We start from the raw sequence: 18474 nt of genomic DNA on the forward strand, positions 1-18474 counted from the left end.
CTGGTCACCAACTGACTCGTCCTTTTGGGTCCCTGAGTCGTCCACTGGGTCGCTAACTGGATCGTCGACTGAGTCGTTCTTCTGGGTCGCCGACTGGGTCTCTGAGTCGCCAACTGGGTCGCTGAATCGTCGAGTCAGTCTCTCAGTCGTCGACCGGGTCGTCATTCTCGGTCGCCGACTGTGGTGTTGACCAGTTCGTGGTCGCGGGGTGGTTATATCTCATTTGCAACGGTATGCCTTCACATAATACCGCTTCATAACACAACCCCATTGCAGCCACAGTTATATATATATATATATATATATATATATATATATATATATATATATATATATATATATATATATATATATATATATATATACCCAACAGGCGGAATCACGGGACACAAAACTACGACTCTAGGCGGCACTCAAAAGCCCACTAACATTTAAAATCAAATATAACTTTAACTAAATAAAAATTAGCTTATACGAAACGAAAATGACCGTTCCTGGGTTTTTCTCACTAGAATACCCTTTCAATACATATAAATAAGTTTGCGATCTTCTCTACTTAATCAGCTTCTTAGATAAATGGTCTTTACATCGTTGATACAAAGTATTTTTCCGTTGTATTTCGTTTTGTGATTTGGGAGTATCATACTTTTTGTATTTTATTATCTCCAACTAGTCATGTTTCAGTAACATATAGTAATGCAGTCTTTCAGTAGTAAGCTAATGGAGAATACTGACATACCTCTATGTGGGCCAGCTACGATAATGTTCTCTTTAGTGTTGTAGGAATGAAAATTGTCCCGGAATGAGCAGATGGTTAATGGGGGAGTTGGCATTTCAATTAATTAGTCAACCGATTTTATTATATTCCATGCTTAAAAAGTCTCTACAGCTTTAAATTTCACGTATGACATTTTGTATGATTTATATAAATATTCTTATATGCATCTTTCATGTTTATGGACCGTATATATGTAATAGATTTGTTTTATACTTATTGGCTTGTCTCCTTCTGAATGTTGTAATATAAACATATCAACATTTGGAACTTATTCTTTTAGAAATGACCGAGAAAAAGGCTGTCTTCCATTTATTTAAAATATGCTCCTGTGCTAATAATAAGCAAGCGATTCAATATATTAGTTGGAAAACTTAATGACTTTTGCAGCATGTCAATACAACGCTTACAAATTTCCTAAAGGGCTTGAATGACAGACAAATGCAAAATGAGACTCCAGCTGACTGGAAAAAGACACGCAACTATGCACCCACCATAACCAACCCAGACGAGGTCAAGGGCAAATTTCATGAAGACCTGAAGTATCTTGTCACAGAAGTACCAAAGGTAGACAAGTTCATTGTCCTTGTTGACTTCAATACCAGAGTTAGCAAAGATAATCAGACATGGTCAGAGGTCACTGGCAAAAATGGCGCTGACCAATGCCACAACAACGGACTCCTTCTACTGAAGCAATCCGCTGAGTACGAACCGAATCACTAACACATTCTTCCACCTGCCAAACCGCAGCAAGATGTCTTGAATGTATCCACACTCTAAGTATTGGCATCTTAGTGACTGTGTCATCGTCATTAGAAGAGACAAGCAGGTTGTCCGAGTGCCAAAAGCTACGAAAAATGCAGAATGGACTGACCACAGACTCATAATTTCAAAGATCAATATCCGGATTCAGCCTAGCAGACGAACAGTAAGGAAACAAGTGCCCCAAAAGCTCAGTGTTGCCAGACTGAAACAGGAGATTTTGACGAAGAATTGTGGAGCCAACTGGATACAATCGATATAAACTCCGAGAATGTCGAGGAAAACCAGGTAGCCTTCAGAGAATCTGTGTACTCATCTGTATCCAACACCCTTGTTCCATGACACGTAAACATCAAGATTAGTTTAACGAGAACAGTGCTGTCATACAAAGACTTCTGAATGAGAAGCGTCGACTTCAGGAGATCTGCTTAGAAGGCAGAACCTCATCATCTAAGAAGGAAGCCTTCAACAGCATCAAGAGGACTGTCCAATGCAAACTCAGAGAGATGCAAGACTCATAAATGAGCAAAAAGGCAGGCGAAATTCAGTCCTACACAGATAGGAATGACATGAAAAAATTATGTGATGCTTTGAAGACCATATGTGGGTCACAGTCATCAGGAACTTCTCCAATACTGAGTGATGACAACATCACGCTTTTCACCGACAAACAGAAGACACTTCCAACGCTGACTGAACTTATGGAAGTAATTGCCCTACTGTCAAATGACAAAGCACATGGTAGATTCTACTCCTAAAGTCTACAAAGCCGGATGATCGACAGAAATTGACTGAACTCTTCAAGTCTATGTGGACTCGGGGAACTATACACGATGAGTAAAAGGATGCAGCCATCGTCCACTTGTGCAAGCGGAAAGACAATAGGCAATAATTCAACAACCATAGAGTGCTCTCCTAGCTTTCAATAGCTGGCAAAGTACTCGAAAGAATTAGGCTGAATCATCTTGTACATCGCATCGAACAAGGACTCCGGCCAGAGAGTCTGCGTGGCTTCAGAAAACCACGATGGACCACTTACATGATGTTTGCAGTTCGCCAATGCCAGGAGAAATGCAAGGAACATAACTTCAACCTGTACACGACATTCGTCGGCCTGCCAAAGGCCTGCCAAATGCCTTTTACTGTCAGGTATAGAGCTCTTTGAAAGATACATTTGGCTACCCAATGAAATCATCATTGTAGTTCTGCATTTTGATGATGATATGTTCGCTCATTTCGTGGACGATGGTGAGCCATCTGAACCATTCCCAGTTACCAATGGAGTCAAGCAAGGCTGTGTGATGGCTCCACCACTTTTCAGGATGCTTACTGATGCCTTACATGACTATATGACTGTGATCGACATTACACACCGAATCACAAGCTGATGGCAAGCTCTTCATTCTGAGGTGACTGCAGATGAAAACGACGTTAGAGGAGGCGACTCTTCGCCATCTCCTATTCGACACTATTGACCATTTCCCTTCAATTTGTGACAGTTTAGGCCTCACGATCATCATTAAGAAGACAGAGGTGATGCACCAACTTGCACTAAGAAAAGCCTTATATAGAAGATATCATCATAGTAAATGGCTAAACCCTCGTGGCAATTGATAGGTCAACCTATCTCGGCAGCACACTGTCACGTCCAGCGCTTTAATTGCTAAGGCAAATGGGAAGTATCAGTCTATAAACAAAGTTGACAGAATATAAAGTCATTGTACTGCCGACCCTGTTGCATTCTTGCAAACGCCATGGCAAGAAACTTTTCACTTGTCACTTGAGCTGCCTGAGGACACTGATGAGGGTAAGATAGCAGTACAGGAACCCAGACTCTGAGGTTGTCACATGGGCATTCCAAGCATCCACGCTCTGCTGATCAAATCACAGTTGAAATGGACATACCACGTCACCAGGATGTCATTAAAGCAACTGCCAAAGAAGATCTTCTACGATGAGCTGAAGGAGGGAAAGCGATCGCAGGGTGGTCAGAGGGAGCGCTTCAAAGGTTACCTCAAGTCATCCCTGAAATACTTCAACATTGACCATGAATCTTGGGAAGATCTCACACAGGATCGCTCCACTTGGAGGAGTCTCGTCCGTACCAGAGATGCAGACTTTGAACGGAGAAGAATTGCAGAGGCAGTGCAGAGGCGCGAGCAGTGTAAATCTCGTAACTGCAGAACGTCTTCTATTCTTCAAGCAACCCATGCGGCATTTCATGCTAAGTGTGCCAAACACAGTTCCGAACATAAACTGGCTTGATCAGTCAATCGCGTAATCACAGAAGTGCAACCATTTGGTAATGTCATGGTCATCTCCGAACTCGAAGGATAGAAACAGACACATATTATCACACACAAGGGTAGGAAGTGTTTATAGATACACTACTATACATTTTAACACATATAAACGCACAAGAAAGGATGTAGGGTTTGTACGTTTTAGTTTTAAACAACATAAACATAAACAGATACATGCATGCATAAAAGATAAAGCACGATTTTATTTCACGAAATATTATTAGTAGCTTTCTTTCTTAGAGATCTCGGTTGCCCTGAAAAGAGCCGTTGTGATTGTTAACCAGAGAAGAGTGTTAGCACAAATCACACCGTTTCACCGTTCTTCTCATCACACTTTGTCTCATGGCAGATCCATACACCAATACCTTCTTCAGACACCCCTGCCTTTCCATATACACTCTTCTTTTCCATACCGCCGTTTAATATTGATGATGGCCCATGATGCTTTCACATAGATTAGGTAGTCTGGGCTGACTAACCTGTTGTAAATGATGGTCGATGAATCTGGTTTTGCCTACATCTTGCTTGAGTTGTCTTGAGATCAGGTTACTGCATAAAAAAAAATTACGCCTGCATATACAGGGTAAATCGGTTCGACACGGAGTAAAAAAATTTACCAGTCAAAGCGCGTATTATAAATTTCAATGATAGCATGGGTTATCTCTCCCAGACAGAATATCTATGTGCACAGCGTTCCTGTGAGGAACAGTTTTAGTACCACACTATGGCTGATAAAATGAAGACAATATATTGCTGAGGATATAACATATACTCGGAGTTATAGTACCGTGCCCACGACTACTAATGAAGCTGTAACCAGAGGAGGAGGATTTCAATTTAGCTTTGCCTGATTTCCTGTCGTGTCTTCAAGAATGGTTGTCTACGACGGTAGTACTACCTTCACTTCCTTTTCTACCATAACCATAGGTGGATGCTTTAAGAAAGAAACAGAAGGATAGACTGGAGAATTTTGGTAATCACAGAAAGTAGTAGAAGAAGCATATATTCAACAACATCAACAGGAGTAAAAAAGAAAACGAGAAGAAGAAGAAGAAGAGAAGAGGACAACTTTGAGTTGTGAGGGACACGAGAAAATGAGTAAAACACAACAGTGAATTTGTTACAAGACATTTTGGGGGAGTTAAAGTATCAGAGACAGAGGATTTAGACTTATTTTGCTAAACACGAGAGAAACAGATTTTCACGTGCAAAGATTCTAAGCCTTCTATCACTATATCCATTCTCGCCGCCACTGAGATACCAGCAGCAACAACAGCTACTATTACAACTACCAAATCAGCAATAGTAACAGGAGGTGGAGAAGGACTTAGCTTAGGATGTCAAATACACCAGTTGTTATTTTTGTGATAAAAAAAACAACAACACCCGTCTGTCCTTTTCAGGGTCACCTGTATCTCTTAGAAAAGAGATACTACTCAATGATTCCCAAATGAAGCAAACTTAAATCGCTTCCAACGATTCAACGATGTGCGTGTGAGTGTGTTTAAGTATCTTATTGGGAAAGTCTAAAGATCAAGACAAAAGGCACTTAAGTTTTCTTTCTTTAATATATTCATTTCGAATAGGGATCACAATACAAAATTTCATAACACAAAAGTACATTTTCGACTTTCTTTCTTTACTGCCTCTGTATTTTAATTTCGTCACTATCAGTGTCTTCTAGGTGTCTTGCCTTTTTGAATTTATTGATAAACATGCCAATAAATTCATGGCATATTGAAGTTGCTTGTTTCAGCTGGGGTACGACAAAAGAAAGCTCATGAAACATGTGGAAATCTTGGTTTAATTTGTGATTTACGAAGACGCGACAGAGTTGGCACCCACGACGAGTTTCGTAATGTCATCATTGCAGCATAATCGAAGGCCAGTACCCGTTGAAACTAGTATGATGCATTGGAACCTCTTGGAGATCAAGTCCTTTTATACAATGGCAGTTGTATTTACATTGATCGCCCAGATAGCTATCACCAAGATATTGAATGGAACGGTTTAGGTGCGGACTGACGTAAATCCAGAAGACATAATTGTAAATTTTGCTAGTGGTGGACCGACATGGAGAAATTCATACCATGTCCAAAATCAAATGACGGAAACTATCGTTCGCCTCAAGAAATTAACTTTGATGTCTTGAAAGAAGCTTTAAACTCATGGCATAGACTTTTAAATCATTGGTACCTGAATGTTATAAGAGGGTTGATTATTTTGAAAGTGCCCAAATGATCAGATATCTATGAATCAGCCAAGACTTAGACGAATTTCGATGCCACGAAGTTTATCAGCACGGTTGGGCTACTGCAAAGAATTCTTCCAGAAGATGAAGATTTACAGAATTATAAACGTTTGCAAGACGTTCCACCTCCAGAAAAGACTTCCAGGTCCGTGTGGTGTGCGTGTTAGTGACTAAAATTTATGTTTCTCTCCTTACCACTAGATACATTTTGTAAAATGTATGCCTATTTTCTAAAAAGAGAAATACATTCAAGTGAAGGATTATTATATACAATTAACATGGCCACAATTATTACAAGTCGATATAGGTAAGGAATTTCTCAGAGCCGTTGCTGCACTGTTTACTAAACACTATGTGCAAGCTCATGTTTGGCATGTTAATATACATTGTGACAAAACCATTGTAGAATAATGTAATCACACACCTGGTCATCATTACGCAGCAGAATTATTAATGCGATCGAGAACCCAATGTGCTAGCACTCGACAGTGGTCTCAGATCGAGAGCGATGGTACGAATGGGTTATGCGACTTTCGTCAGTTATAAATGCACAAAAAATAAAATCAGACATATAATCGGATGAGTACAAGCTGATGCCATTGGACAAAAGAATGTCACTGTTATTCAGAAAATGATTTCACAACCACCACCGTTAGAAACACTTGGAAACAATATTGTTCGTTATACACCAGGGGAATTAAGAAGCGGGCAACGTCGCGCTGCTGAGATAGTATAGTCCATCGAGGTATTTACAATTTCAGTTAGAAATGATTTTCCACAATAACAAAACACGTTATTATATCTTGGTCCCCCCACCCCACCCCCAAGCAGGGCATTTGTGCGAGAGGAATTATAATTTGTTGCAGCAAATGCGAATTAACACCAAGATCTATTTTGAAATCGCAGAGCGATTTCTTTGCCAAATTAGTCATTAATAGCTTTGGTGTCTGAATGTACGGTTAAGGATTCTACGAGCACCGCTGTGAATCCACGATGTTGTGATTTTACATTCATTCATGTTACAGTCAAACGGCATAATTAAATGTGCACTGAGAACAATATCCACTTTACCTCCTGAGGTAGCAGAGCGCTGTCACACCGAATTAATCCCACGAATCATGTTTGATAACAGTTGTCGAGCATCTTTGCCTGGTGTGTGTGTGTGTGAGAGAGAGGGATAATTGCCACGCGATTTTCTAATGCACCACTGCGAATGTGAAACTTAAATTCACGTAGTTGTAATTACTGTGCTGTTTCACGAACATACGTAGCGGCCTTAGTAGCAATGGTACATGCAATATGACAACGGTGTTTTTGTTCCCGAATATATTCAACGTCCTCAGAAAGCAGTATTATATATTATCACGTTTACTAAGCCCCAGCTATAAAGTCTAAGCTATAATCTACCTGTCTTGGGAATATTACCGCGGCATTGTGTTTGATCTCTAAACCTTGCCGCGGAGTTAGTGTTGCACTCTTACGCAAGGTTAATGTGACCAGCCAGAGACTGGAAACTTGAGTTGGAAAGGCGACCGATCGCATCACTTAACAAAGCCTTGCCGTTATTACACCTATATGTTGCAAGTTTGTTCAACGATCAAAAGAAAGTCCGCGGGGTGAACGAGGCGTGTTCTTGCCCGTCCCCAGTTTGACGGACAGCGAGAGGGAGATGGTCCGCTAAGTTTGATTTCATCGGTCCACAGCGATATCCAATCAAAAATTGAGATAGAGGACGTGATTACAAGTCAGCCCCGAATGACACCCTCCACATCGTAAGAGAAACTTTAGTATTAGCCGAGACGGACTGCTGATCAAAAGAATTTACTCCGAGAAGAAGCCACTCGTAATTTGGCGGCAAAACTTAGAGGTAGATTCTACGGAAAGACAAAACTTTGAAAAATGTCAGTAAGTTATTTGCTCGATTTTTGCAGAATATTACGGCATTATAATTTTAATTATATGTAATATGTATACCTAATTAATATGATCGATTTGTATGTACAATTGCCTTTGTAGTGTTTCATTTACATGCGTACTTGAGAAATGGGCTTGAGCCCACGTAGATAATTATTAGATGCGAGGCGGAATTATGTAGATTGTTAGTTTCTGTTAGAATTACCTTTATAATTTTCTATTAGGTTACTTCGTAGTAAACCAGTACATTTATTAACGCGTTATGTTAGAATTTACACATGCTTGAATTGTGAGTTTGGAAAATGGTTGAAGTATGTAAGAGCATGGATATTTGAATATTTGCGTACTTTGTATGAGTGTAAGGTAAATAAATGCGTCTGATTATTGTGAGAATTTTTAGTATATAATATAACGGGATTAGGAATATGTACTGATGTGACGGAATTTATTGATGTATGTATAGGAGGTAATTGATACCATTCGCATTCCATAGTGATGCTTGCTTTGTTTGGATGATTCAGTCAGCATGCTTAAATGTAAGAAAAATATTTTCCTAATTGAAAAGTCCGTCAATAACTTGGTTTTTTTTAAATTATAAAACAAATTGTTCCAGCAAGACCAGAAACTACAATCGCTGCAATTCTAACTTTTATTTCATTTACATCTGTGTCTGTTTCCTAAGCAATGCCAGCTGTTTGCAAAGTTGCTTAGCAGCTCTTTGTCACAAACAGATTTGCCTGGCTGGCAAAGATGATTATATGATTTGACTCTGATGCCGCATTTAAAACATGGCCGATCACCTTGTACCAATACCATATGCGAGCAAATGTGATTTACAGTAGTCATAATGACATACTCTGCAAAAGTGTATGCCTTGGAAAATATTAATTATTCCCCCTTTTCTTCTTCTTCTTCTTCTTCTTCTTCTTATTATTATTATTATTATTTACCATATGATGCATACACTCTTGAATGCGACAATGTCATTTGCAAAAATCAAGCTTATGTAGACTGTGTAAAATAAACCGGTTCAACAATCAATCCAAACTCATCATTAAGCTACCACATTGTACCACCACTGCCACTTTAGTGTGTCCCGTTAATTTTGCACAAGTTAAACTCTGATTGTAAAGAGAAAGAGCCACTTGTACATACTAAGAATGTTATAACTGGTCTCGGTTTCATTCTGTTCCAGTTTGTGTTGCTGTGTTTTGAAACGTTTTTTCTTTATAATATATCCTACAATACAATTCTTTTCCAAAGGGAACATCCTTTTCCCATTCCTTCAGATAGCCATTGAGAACTTTATTATGGACTACTTTCGTTTGCATGGAACAATATTGTGGCAGAAGGAGACAAAGTCACTATCGGAATATCCTCGGCCTTTGCTGTTGTAACATATGTAGTGCACTCTGCCAGAGGCGATTCACTAAACATTTCTTCAACTACGTTCGAAATTATTTCACGATATGACAGAAATGGTCGAGCGATGTTCTTGTTCTGTTATGGACCGCTTCGGGTATTACAGTCGTAAAGGAAGACAACTTTCCCATTATTCATTGCGTTGTTTGTTTGTAAGTTTTTAAATTTTATTTTCATGGTATGCTATGGATAATTGTATATATATATATATATATATATATATATATATATATATATATATATATATATATATATATATCAATTTGATGTGTTTGTTGATTAGCCTCTGGAATCAGGCTACAATTAGTACTTCCGGAATGTAGTTCTAGTCTATTTTTAGAACATTTTTTTTCCTCTCTAATTTTGGTGGCGATAAAAGAGTTTTATTTATGCATTTTTGATAGGGATTTAAAGGTAATTGTTTATTCTTGAGAATATGAGCTCAGGGTGTGGTTGTCCGTGTGTGATGATCCGGAAGTGAAATCTGTGTTCTGTTTGCATGATTGTCTGTTGACAGTCCAGCATCTCAAAAAAGAGCAGGTCAACCTTTGACAAGAACATCTCCGTGAAGTCATCTTTGAAGGTATTTTAGATTAACACATAATTTGTATTGATTGTCACACAGTGGAAAGGTCAGTACTGAGAAGAGAAAAAAAATGTAGAGAACATATAGTACAATTAATTGTGTTCTATGGCAAGTCAGGCGTAGTGCATCACATATGTTACTATAGCAAACGTCGAGAGTTCCAGTTCTAACTTTGTCTCTACATGCTGCGGCTGTAAAATTCGAGTGGCCGAGTGGTCTAAAGCGCTCTCCGTTACGGATCACTGCCATCTCACCTCTGTCTGCCTGGGTTCGAGTCTCAGATTCGGCCAATGTGGATATGTGAGAAAGCTTGCCAGTAGCTTGTCGAGGGTCCGTGGTTCTTTCTGGGGATTTCCCGGGTTCTTCCTCCACCATTAATACTGGCCGCCATGTATAGCCTATTGTGTGCTGAAAAATGGCGTTAAATCCTACAACAACAACAACTCTGTATGCTGCCATATTGTCCCAAGAGAACGAAAGTAGTTCAAAATACTGTTCTCAATAGCGGCCAATTACATCCGAGGTTTAGTTACGACCTCACGGAAATGGCCGAGCGATGCCCGGTCTCGAAGAGTAGTTTCCCCTATATTTACGTCATACTAAAAATGGTTTATTGATGAGAAGTAAAGTGCTGCTGATGAGTAATCATTGTTATTTATTTGGCATATATGTCATCGTTTAATATAGTTGCTTCCACTTTTAGTCGAAATCTACCCGTATATTTGCAGATTTGCTGTTGCAGAGATATGTGGTGTAAGGAAATTACAGGTAAATATGAACTTTCATCCAGGAACTAACCATTTATAATCATCATCATATTCATCGCCATTGCCGTCAGTGTTTCAATATTAGGAGACAATATAGCAGGATAAGTCAGAAAAGTAGCAGGGAGTGGGGCAGGGGCAAATTTTCTTTCTAGTGTTCCAAAGGGTAGTATCCATGTTGTAAGCTAAGGGTCTCATACCTGTCAACTTTTTAAACAAAAGCTAAGTAAGATGGTTGAATAATAAAAGAAAAAATAGAGATAGGGACCGAAAATTGGGAGATTTGTGCCAGTAGTTTTTAAAGTGTAGGATATTGACGGATCTTTCGCGTCCAGTACCCGTGAAATTCTCAAAGGACACGTCGTTTCCCCAGAAACGCCCCCGCCCCATGTGTCCGCTTTTCATATTTTGAACATTTGCGGCCAAGCTGCACAATAACCTTAGGTAAAAAAGTAAGAAAGTCAATGTGACTTATTAACAGTTAATCCTTATCATTGCAGTTATCTTATGAAATGACTCCCCCTCCAACATATTAAAGTAAACATGTTTAACAGTGTGTGTATGTATGCACCAGTAATTGATTTGCAAATAAACATTGTCCTATTTTGTTGTAACTAATGGTGCCTAAAGTGTATGTTCAACAATTCAAATCTGCAGTCTCAAGCTATCATACACGTGACAACTAATCTTCCCACGTTTTATATTCCACCTTATTTCCTTATTGTCAACAGGTAAGGCATGTAACACTGTTTGCTAAATAAAATGTTTATTCTGAATTATTTATTATGGGTGGCACATACGCTGTGTAGTGACTTTTTTAAAATACAAAATTTATTCTTTTAATTTAATTATGGTAATTAACATTTATACATACAGTACAGTAATGTCAGATGTTTACTTGTGTAAGTTTCTTTGGTGGGAATGTAGATGTTATTTGGCTTGTAGGAAAATTACACAGCATTCATTGTGATTATTTTTGGGATTGAAAACTAATTCCTGACAATTTTATTGTTGAAGGTTGTTTTTTTTGGTGCTGTGGTGTCCTTTTTCATTTTAGTATTGTTGTTGGGGTAATAACAACTTCATAAATTTACATGAATGATGCCCACACTTAACATTCTATTTACTGAAGAAAAAATTCTTTGTAATGTGACAATTATTTCTTCACAACAATACTCACAGGACAGGTGATATTTCTTCACAAAAATATTTACAGGTGATAACATAGAATATGGTTTCTATGGATTGCATGTAATATATCAGTTTGTGCAGGATTTTGTTTTAAAGGAGAAATTAAAATCGACAGACATGATGTAATAATCGAGAGTTATCAGCACAAATTAGGAGATATTGTGATATTGGGAGGTACACTTGGAACAATCTTATAAATCATGAGTTTTTTTCTCCCAGTAAGATAGTTGACAAGTATGGTTCTTTGCCCACTGTAAATTGTATTATTGGTGTATTAAGGATATTGGTAATGCACAATTTAGTATCAGTGGGATTGGGATAATAATCAAAATGTGAAGAAATGGTCATACATTTTGGACATAGTAATCTCCAGTTTGCTTCATTGAAAGGTCCAGTAACAGCTTGGTAATTGTACTGAGACTGCTTTGTGCTGCTGCGAGAAGTTTTGAATTGACATGTATTTGTGAATATATCTGACAAGATTATTTTATTGGCACTGCCAGTGAGAGTTGAATCATTAATAGAAAATCAATCAGGATTCTCATCCATTGACTTGTCATCAATGACAGTACCAGAACTAGACCCAGTTTACAAACATAAGACTGTTATCCAAAATGCATCCCCCAAAAATACATTAGGAAAGATGAATTCCAGCAGTGGATTGCTTGACCTGGGTCAAATGCATCCATGTCAACATATTGCAGTTGAGCAGTTAACATCACTGTCATGGCCTTATTGTGTAGTCTGTTTGTATATTCTAAATGGAATATGGAACCCAACTAATTTTTGAGTAACACTTTCATTTGAAAGCGTCATATTTCTCTTAAATTGTTTTGTTTTCTGTGGCTGTTTTTTTCTTTTCTTCCTCTGGTGTTTTCAAGCATCCAACTGCTTCTGTCGTTTGGGAATCAGAAATAGCATGTTTCATCAGAAATTATGTAGAGGTAAAAGAGTATTTATTGAACGCAAACTGCATGCAAGTTATTATCTTCTCGTCTCACACAGATTCATGAGTAGTCATCAGAAGGATCAGTCCATTGAAACCTGCCAGGCCCCGAGTGGCATGGGCTGCATCATTGTTTATTCATACAAGTTGTGGTTGTCAAGATATATGATGTAAAAAATCTTTATTACTGTATGTTTGGTATTTTGAGATTGCCCATCCTTACACATTTACATGCATTCATATAATTTTCTATTCTTCTTATACCATTAACTGTAGGTATTGTATTATAACGTGGGAGAACTGTAGTTCCTTTCTGTTTGCATTGGTGGCTTTTGTTTTGAGTGGGGAACATTTGTCATCAGCAAGATCATGAATTTCTAATTATTGTTTAATGTTATGTTTTGATGTAGCATATGTTTCATATACACTTTCTTTATGGAATATTTATATTTTTCTTTATTTTTCATATGTGTTGTTATATCTTTAGTTATATTAATCTCCTTTTCAGAGTCTTAAAGAATGGCGGAGAACACATTTGGTAGGAGTTCATGTAAGTATTCAAATTAATGCCACCTAGGAGTAAAGTCTTGAAATCTGTTGAACATGTGTGTATGTCAGCTATGGGCTTTACATGTATCTATAAACGGGAAACTTGTTCCTTCCTATTTCATTCTTTGCATAGATGTCATTGTGAAACTCCCAAACAGGAGAATAGTTCTCCTCCTGTCCGATCAGTGTTTAAAAAACAGCCATTTTTCAGGGGGAAAAAAACTGGATGAAATTCCATTTTTGTCATACTGGTCATATGGCTTGCTTTGCCTTTCTGTTATTGATACAGTCTAATCAACCAGATACTTGCATACTTCAGTATAGCGTATGGAATAAATTTGTTAAGGAAGCCATGGACATCTGTAAGTTTCAAACAGTGGTGGGAGCAGGCACTTCTTTGATGCGTTACTTCATTGAATAAGAACTTACTGACAGGAAGAATGATGAAGCTACTTAAAAAGAACTAAATATGTTTGGATACCCTTATGTAAAGTTTAACAAAGTGAATATTATATGCTATTAGAACTAGGGGGAAAATGATACACCTGTGCCATGTATCAGTACAATTCACTTTACACAGCCTACAATACGATACATTATCAATACACATATTAACTTGAAAATCTACCAGTGTGATAAAAGCAGTTAGATGGTTTTCTTCACACTTAAGTGAGAGAACACAACATGTTTATATGAATAATGTTCTGTCTAAACCTGGAACAATTAGATATGGAGTACCATAAGGCTCAGTTCTAGGTCCATTACTGTTTATTTTATTTATTAATGACCTACCACTTTTACTAAGGGACTCATTATCATATACAGATCTCAATGCAGATAACACAACAATGTCAGACATCCAAAACACAAAGCATGAACTCGAAATTTTTTTACAGAATGCCCTAAACAAAGTGGACAGCTGGTGCCCATTCAATGGCATGGTGGTAAATACCGGTAAAACTAAAATATTACTTATCTCAACACGGCAGAAAAGGACAAATCTTGATAGTGATGAACTATGTCTGACATGGAAGGATAAAAAATTTGCAGATGGTTTGTCATGATAGACTACTTGGTGTTTTGGTAGATAATAACATAACATGGACTGAACATATCAAACATATCAGTGAGAAAAGTAAATTCAAGTTTATGGCTTCTCAGTAGGATAAGACATTTTCTCCCTGAAAGGCACAGAAAACTATTTTACAGCAGTTACATACAACCCTTTTTAGAATACTGTAATACAGTATGGGGGGAATTCAAATGAAAAAAATATAGCAAAGCTGGAACATCTTCCAAAAAAAAAGCATTGGGTTAATATCAATTCAGAAAGAAGGCAAGGAAAATTTAGCTGGTAAGTTAAAAAATATTATCTTTTAAAAATTGAATCCATTTGAGAAAAGCCAAATTAATGTACAGGATATCCAATAATAGTGCTCCTGAATATTTACAGTGACACGTCTATTCCAGTAAAGTCTACCTGGCAATACTCCTCACCTGCGATCCATGTCTACCAAACAGTATAAAATTCCCAAACCAAATAAGGAATTATTTTAAAAAAGTTTCCAATATTCTGGAACTTTGCTCTGGAATAGTATTCCAGTTGAGATTAGAAATGCCCATTCCATTTCCTTCCAAACCCAGTATATCTGGTGGCTTCAGAGATGCAGCTAAAATAAATTTCTTTGTATGAGGGCCTCAAGGTAGATTATTTCTTAGCTAATTGTTTTACCCTCTTTAAATAAAATTATTATTATTATTATTATTATTATTATTATGGTCTTTCCATCCTTTGAGGGTCTATCAGTGGTAGGTGGTGCCCTTTTTGTTATTTACTGGATGTATTTACAGTATGCAGATTTCAGACAGACATATACTTAGCACCTGTTTATATGCCATTCGCATCCATGACTAGACAACAGAAATACTTACAAACAGACTGCCTGTTAGTTGGACTGCTCTGGTGGCCTAGTGATTATAGCAATAGCCTGGGATGCGTGAGGTCGTGGGTTTGAACCCAGCCGAGCCATACCAAAGACATAAAAATGGTACTAACAGCTGCCTCACTTGGCACTCAGCTTTCAGAGGTTAGTGTTAGGACTGGTCGACCTGGTTTCAGGATAATGTGACTGGGTAGTACATTATTCTGCATGTATGTGGCATGATGTCACAGTGCTGGACATCACTATCAACTGCCACACTGCAGATATGACTGAATTTTGTTTTAAAGTTACATTAAAACTCCAAATCACACACACACGTTAGTTATGAGTGATATGTCTTCAACATTTAATGCTGTATAAGGCTGCTTCAGGTTCAGGACTCACTTTAGCCACAAGATAAATGTATTTTGATAAAAATATCTTTACTTCCTAATTTCATTTTTTTAAAATTCTTATTTATTCAGTTTATCTTCACTCCTATCGGGTACTTTAGTTCAGTTGCACTTTGCAGTGCTGAATTGTTTGAGAAAATAAATGAAAATTGCATTTAGCTTTTTAAACTGAATTTATTTTAATTTGGCTTTGAGTTCTGCCTCGTCTGCATTTGCTGAAAGGGTGATTGACGGCATACTGTCCATCCAGCATGTACATTGGACTTATATAACACTAGTTTCAGGCTCCAAATCACCAACTGGTATCTCCATTAACACTTTTCCCAGGTCCAGAAATCTGATATACTTAAAAACTTTAAAAATTATTGTCATCATAATTATCATAAGCCAGTATTTGCTAAAATGAAAAAATCCTCATCTGAAGATGAACCATGATGGTAATCAACCATTTTGAATTTTCTTTGTAGCCCATATTTTAAGCACACATTTTAAAGTTCCTTGATTTTTGTGACATAATGCTTGTTCCAGGGCACAATCAGCCAATCAAAGATAGTTTAACAGCCATTTATTTCACATGAGTAGAAATTACGGCTTTTTGATAGGCAATTGGCTCTGACCCTCCACCCCAGTATAAATTTCCAAATGTCAAATTGGGGTGGCAAATGTAAGAGGAAACGCTGACTACTTAATGTCAAATAAGTTTTTGCAATAAAATAATTGCCATAGTATTGGTGGGGTGGAGGGGCAATATTATGAACCATGTCACTTGGTGTTATTTTGTAGATGGCAAGTGAGAGTTGTCACATTCTTTCCATTTTAACATCAGAAACAGGTGTGTGCACTTGTACAGATTCTCATTTTAAAGAATAACAAGGCAGCAAGACAAAATGACTAATGCATTTTTTGACTGCTGAACATTAAATTAAACTTCTTGCAGTAAGTATCGTTTTGTGTTGATTTTTCACTACTTGTATCAGTATGTATATTGTTATAGAGAAGTATAGATGCATCAATATATCGATGAATCATTTCACCCCTATTTGCAACTGGATGGTGTTGGAGTTGCTAATTCCATGGCCTGTGTGCTTTCATCTATGGTTTCCAGTGCAGCCTATAGCGGCTACAATAATCAAATGTAATTTTGTTAAGGATCATAGTGAAACTTTAGCAGTAATGCATTTGTCAGGCTAAATTTAATAATTTCAATAAGGCAATACGCAATAAATATCTTAATAGTTTTGTCTCATACATTAATGATGAAACACTGTATATACTCGCTTATAAGTCTGACTATGAAGACAGCATAGACCCTGAGATGCCATTGCATAATGTACTGACTGATCCAGATCTGTTTTTTGTTCTGTTGATTACTCCTAACAAACTGCACAACCCAGATCTGCCAGTGCATTGTGTACTGACTGATCCAGATCTGTTTTTTGTTCTATTGATTACTCCTAACAAACTGCACAACCCAGATTTGCCAGTGCATTGTGTGCTGACTGATCCAGATCTGTTTTTTTGTTGTATTGATTACTCCTAACAAACTGCACGACCCAGATTGGCCAGTGCATTATGTGCCGAGGATCTCAGAGATTCTGCTAGTGTTGTGCAACTACTAGCACTTTTTTTTGGCAAGGTTGGTAATATTAGGTACATGGTCCGATTTTACTGGTTCGAATGCTATTCAACTAGTATCTTCAATGCATAGTTCCTTGTTTGCATTAGGTAGGGAAAATTATGTTGTAAACAATACTCCAGACAAAGAAAATAAAATAAATGCATTTCTGACCTTTACAGGAGTTATTGATGATAGGCAGTCACAAATGAGCACTAAGAAAATAAAATAAATGCATTTCTGACCTTTACAGGAGTTATTGATGATAGGCAGTCACAAATGAGCACTAAGAAAATAAAATAAATGCATTTCTGACCTTTACAGGAGTTATTGATGATAGGCAGTCACAAATGAGCGCTAAGAAAATAAAATAAATGCATTTCTGACCTTTACAGGAGTTACATTGATGATAGGCAGTCACAAATGAGCACTAAGAAAATAAAATAAATGCATTTCTGACCTTTACAGGAGTTACATTGATGATAGGCAGTCACAAATGAGCACTAAGAAAATAAAATAAATGCATTTCTGACCTTTACAGGAGTTACATTGATGATAGGCAGTCACAAATGAGCACTAAGAAAATAAAATAAATGCATTTCTGACCTTTACAGGAGTTACATTGATGATAGACAGTCACAAATGAGCACTAAGAAAATAAAATAAATGCATTTCTGACCTTTACAGGAGTTACATTGATGATAGACAGTCACAAATGAGCACTAAGAAAATAAAATAAATGCATTTCTGACCTTTACAGGAGTTACATTGATGATAGGCAGTCACAAATGAGCACTACAACTGTAGTGTAATACCTAGCCTGAGTTTCATCTGACTCTTCCCTCCCCATTTTAAATATTTTATAATATTCTTTGCATCTTTAAACCTCTATATGGATGATGTGAAACTATAGCGTTGATTAAATTTGACTTAGTACTCGTCATGTGCATTGTCTGTCACTTGACTACACAAATTTCACAACCTACATGTCCATGACATCAGAAGACCAGTGGTCATGTGATATCAACAAAAAGCCCTTTTCAAATATTGCTGCAAAAAAA

The 18474-nt window shown here is 37.4% G+C and overlaps 1 protein-coding gene across 1 annotated transcript in view; it reads left to right on the plus strand.

Annotated features, from left to right (window-relative positions):
* The first annotated feature begins 10593 nt into the window (after positions 1-10593).
* Positions 10594-18474, plus strand: part of LOC149801906 (ubiquitin-associated protein 1-like) — a 38647-nt gene continuing 30766 nt past the window's right edge. Inside the window, exons 1-2 of the mRNA XM_089956290.1 lie at positions 10594-10781; positions 13423-13464. Of these exons, the coding sequence (XP_089812416.1) occupies positions 13434-13464 (31 nt within the window). The 5' untranslated portion in view covers positions 10594-10781; positions 13423-13433. The remainder of the gene's footprint in view (positions 10782-13422; positions 13465-18474) is intronic.

This window comes from Sinohyriopsis cumingii, chromosome 4, assembly GCF_028554795.1.
Source record: "Sinohyriopsis cumingii isolate HCF-2022 chromosome 4, ASM2855479v2, whole genome shotgun sequence".
Lineage (NCBI taxonomy): Eukaryota > Metazoa > Mollusca > Bivalvia > Unionida > Unionidae > Sinohyriopsis > Sinohyriopsis cumingii.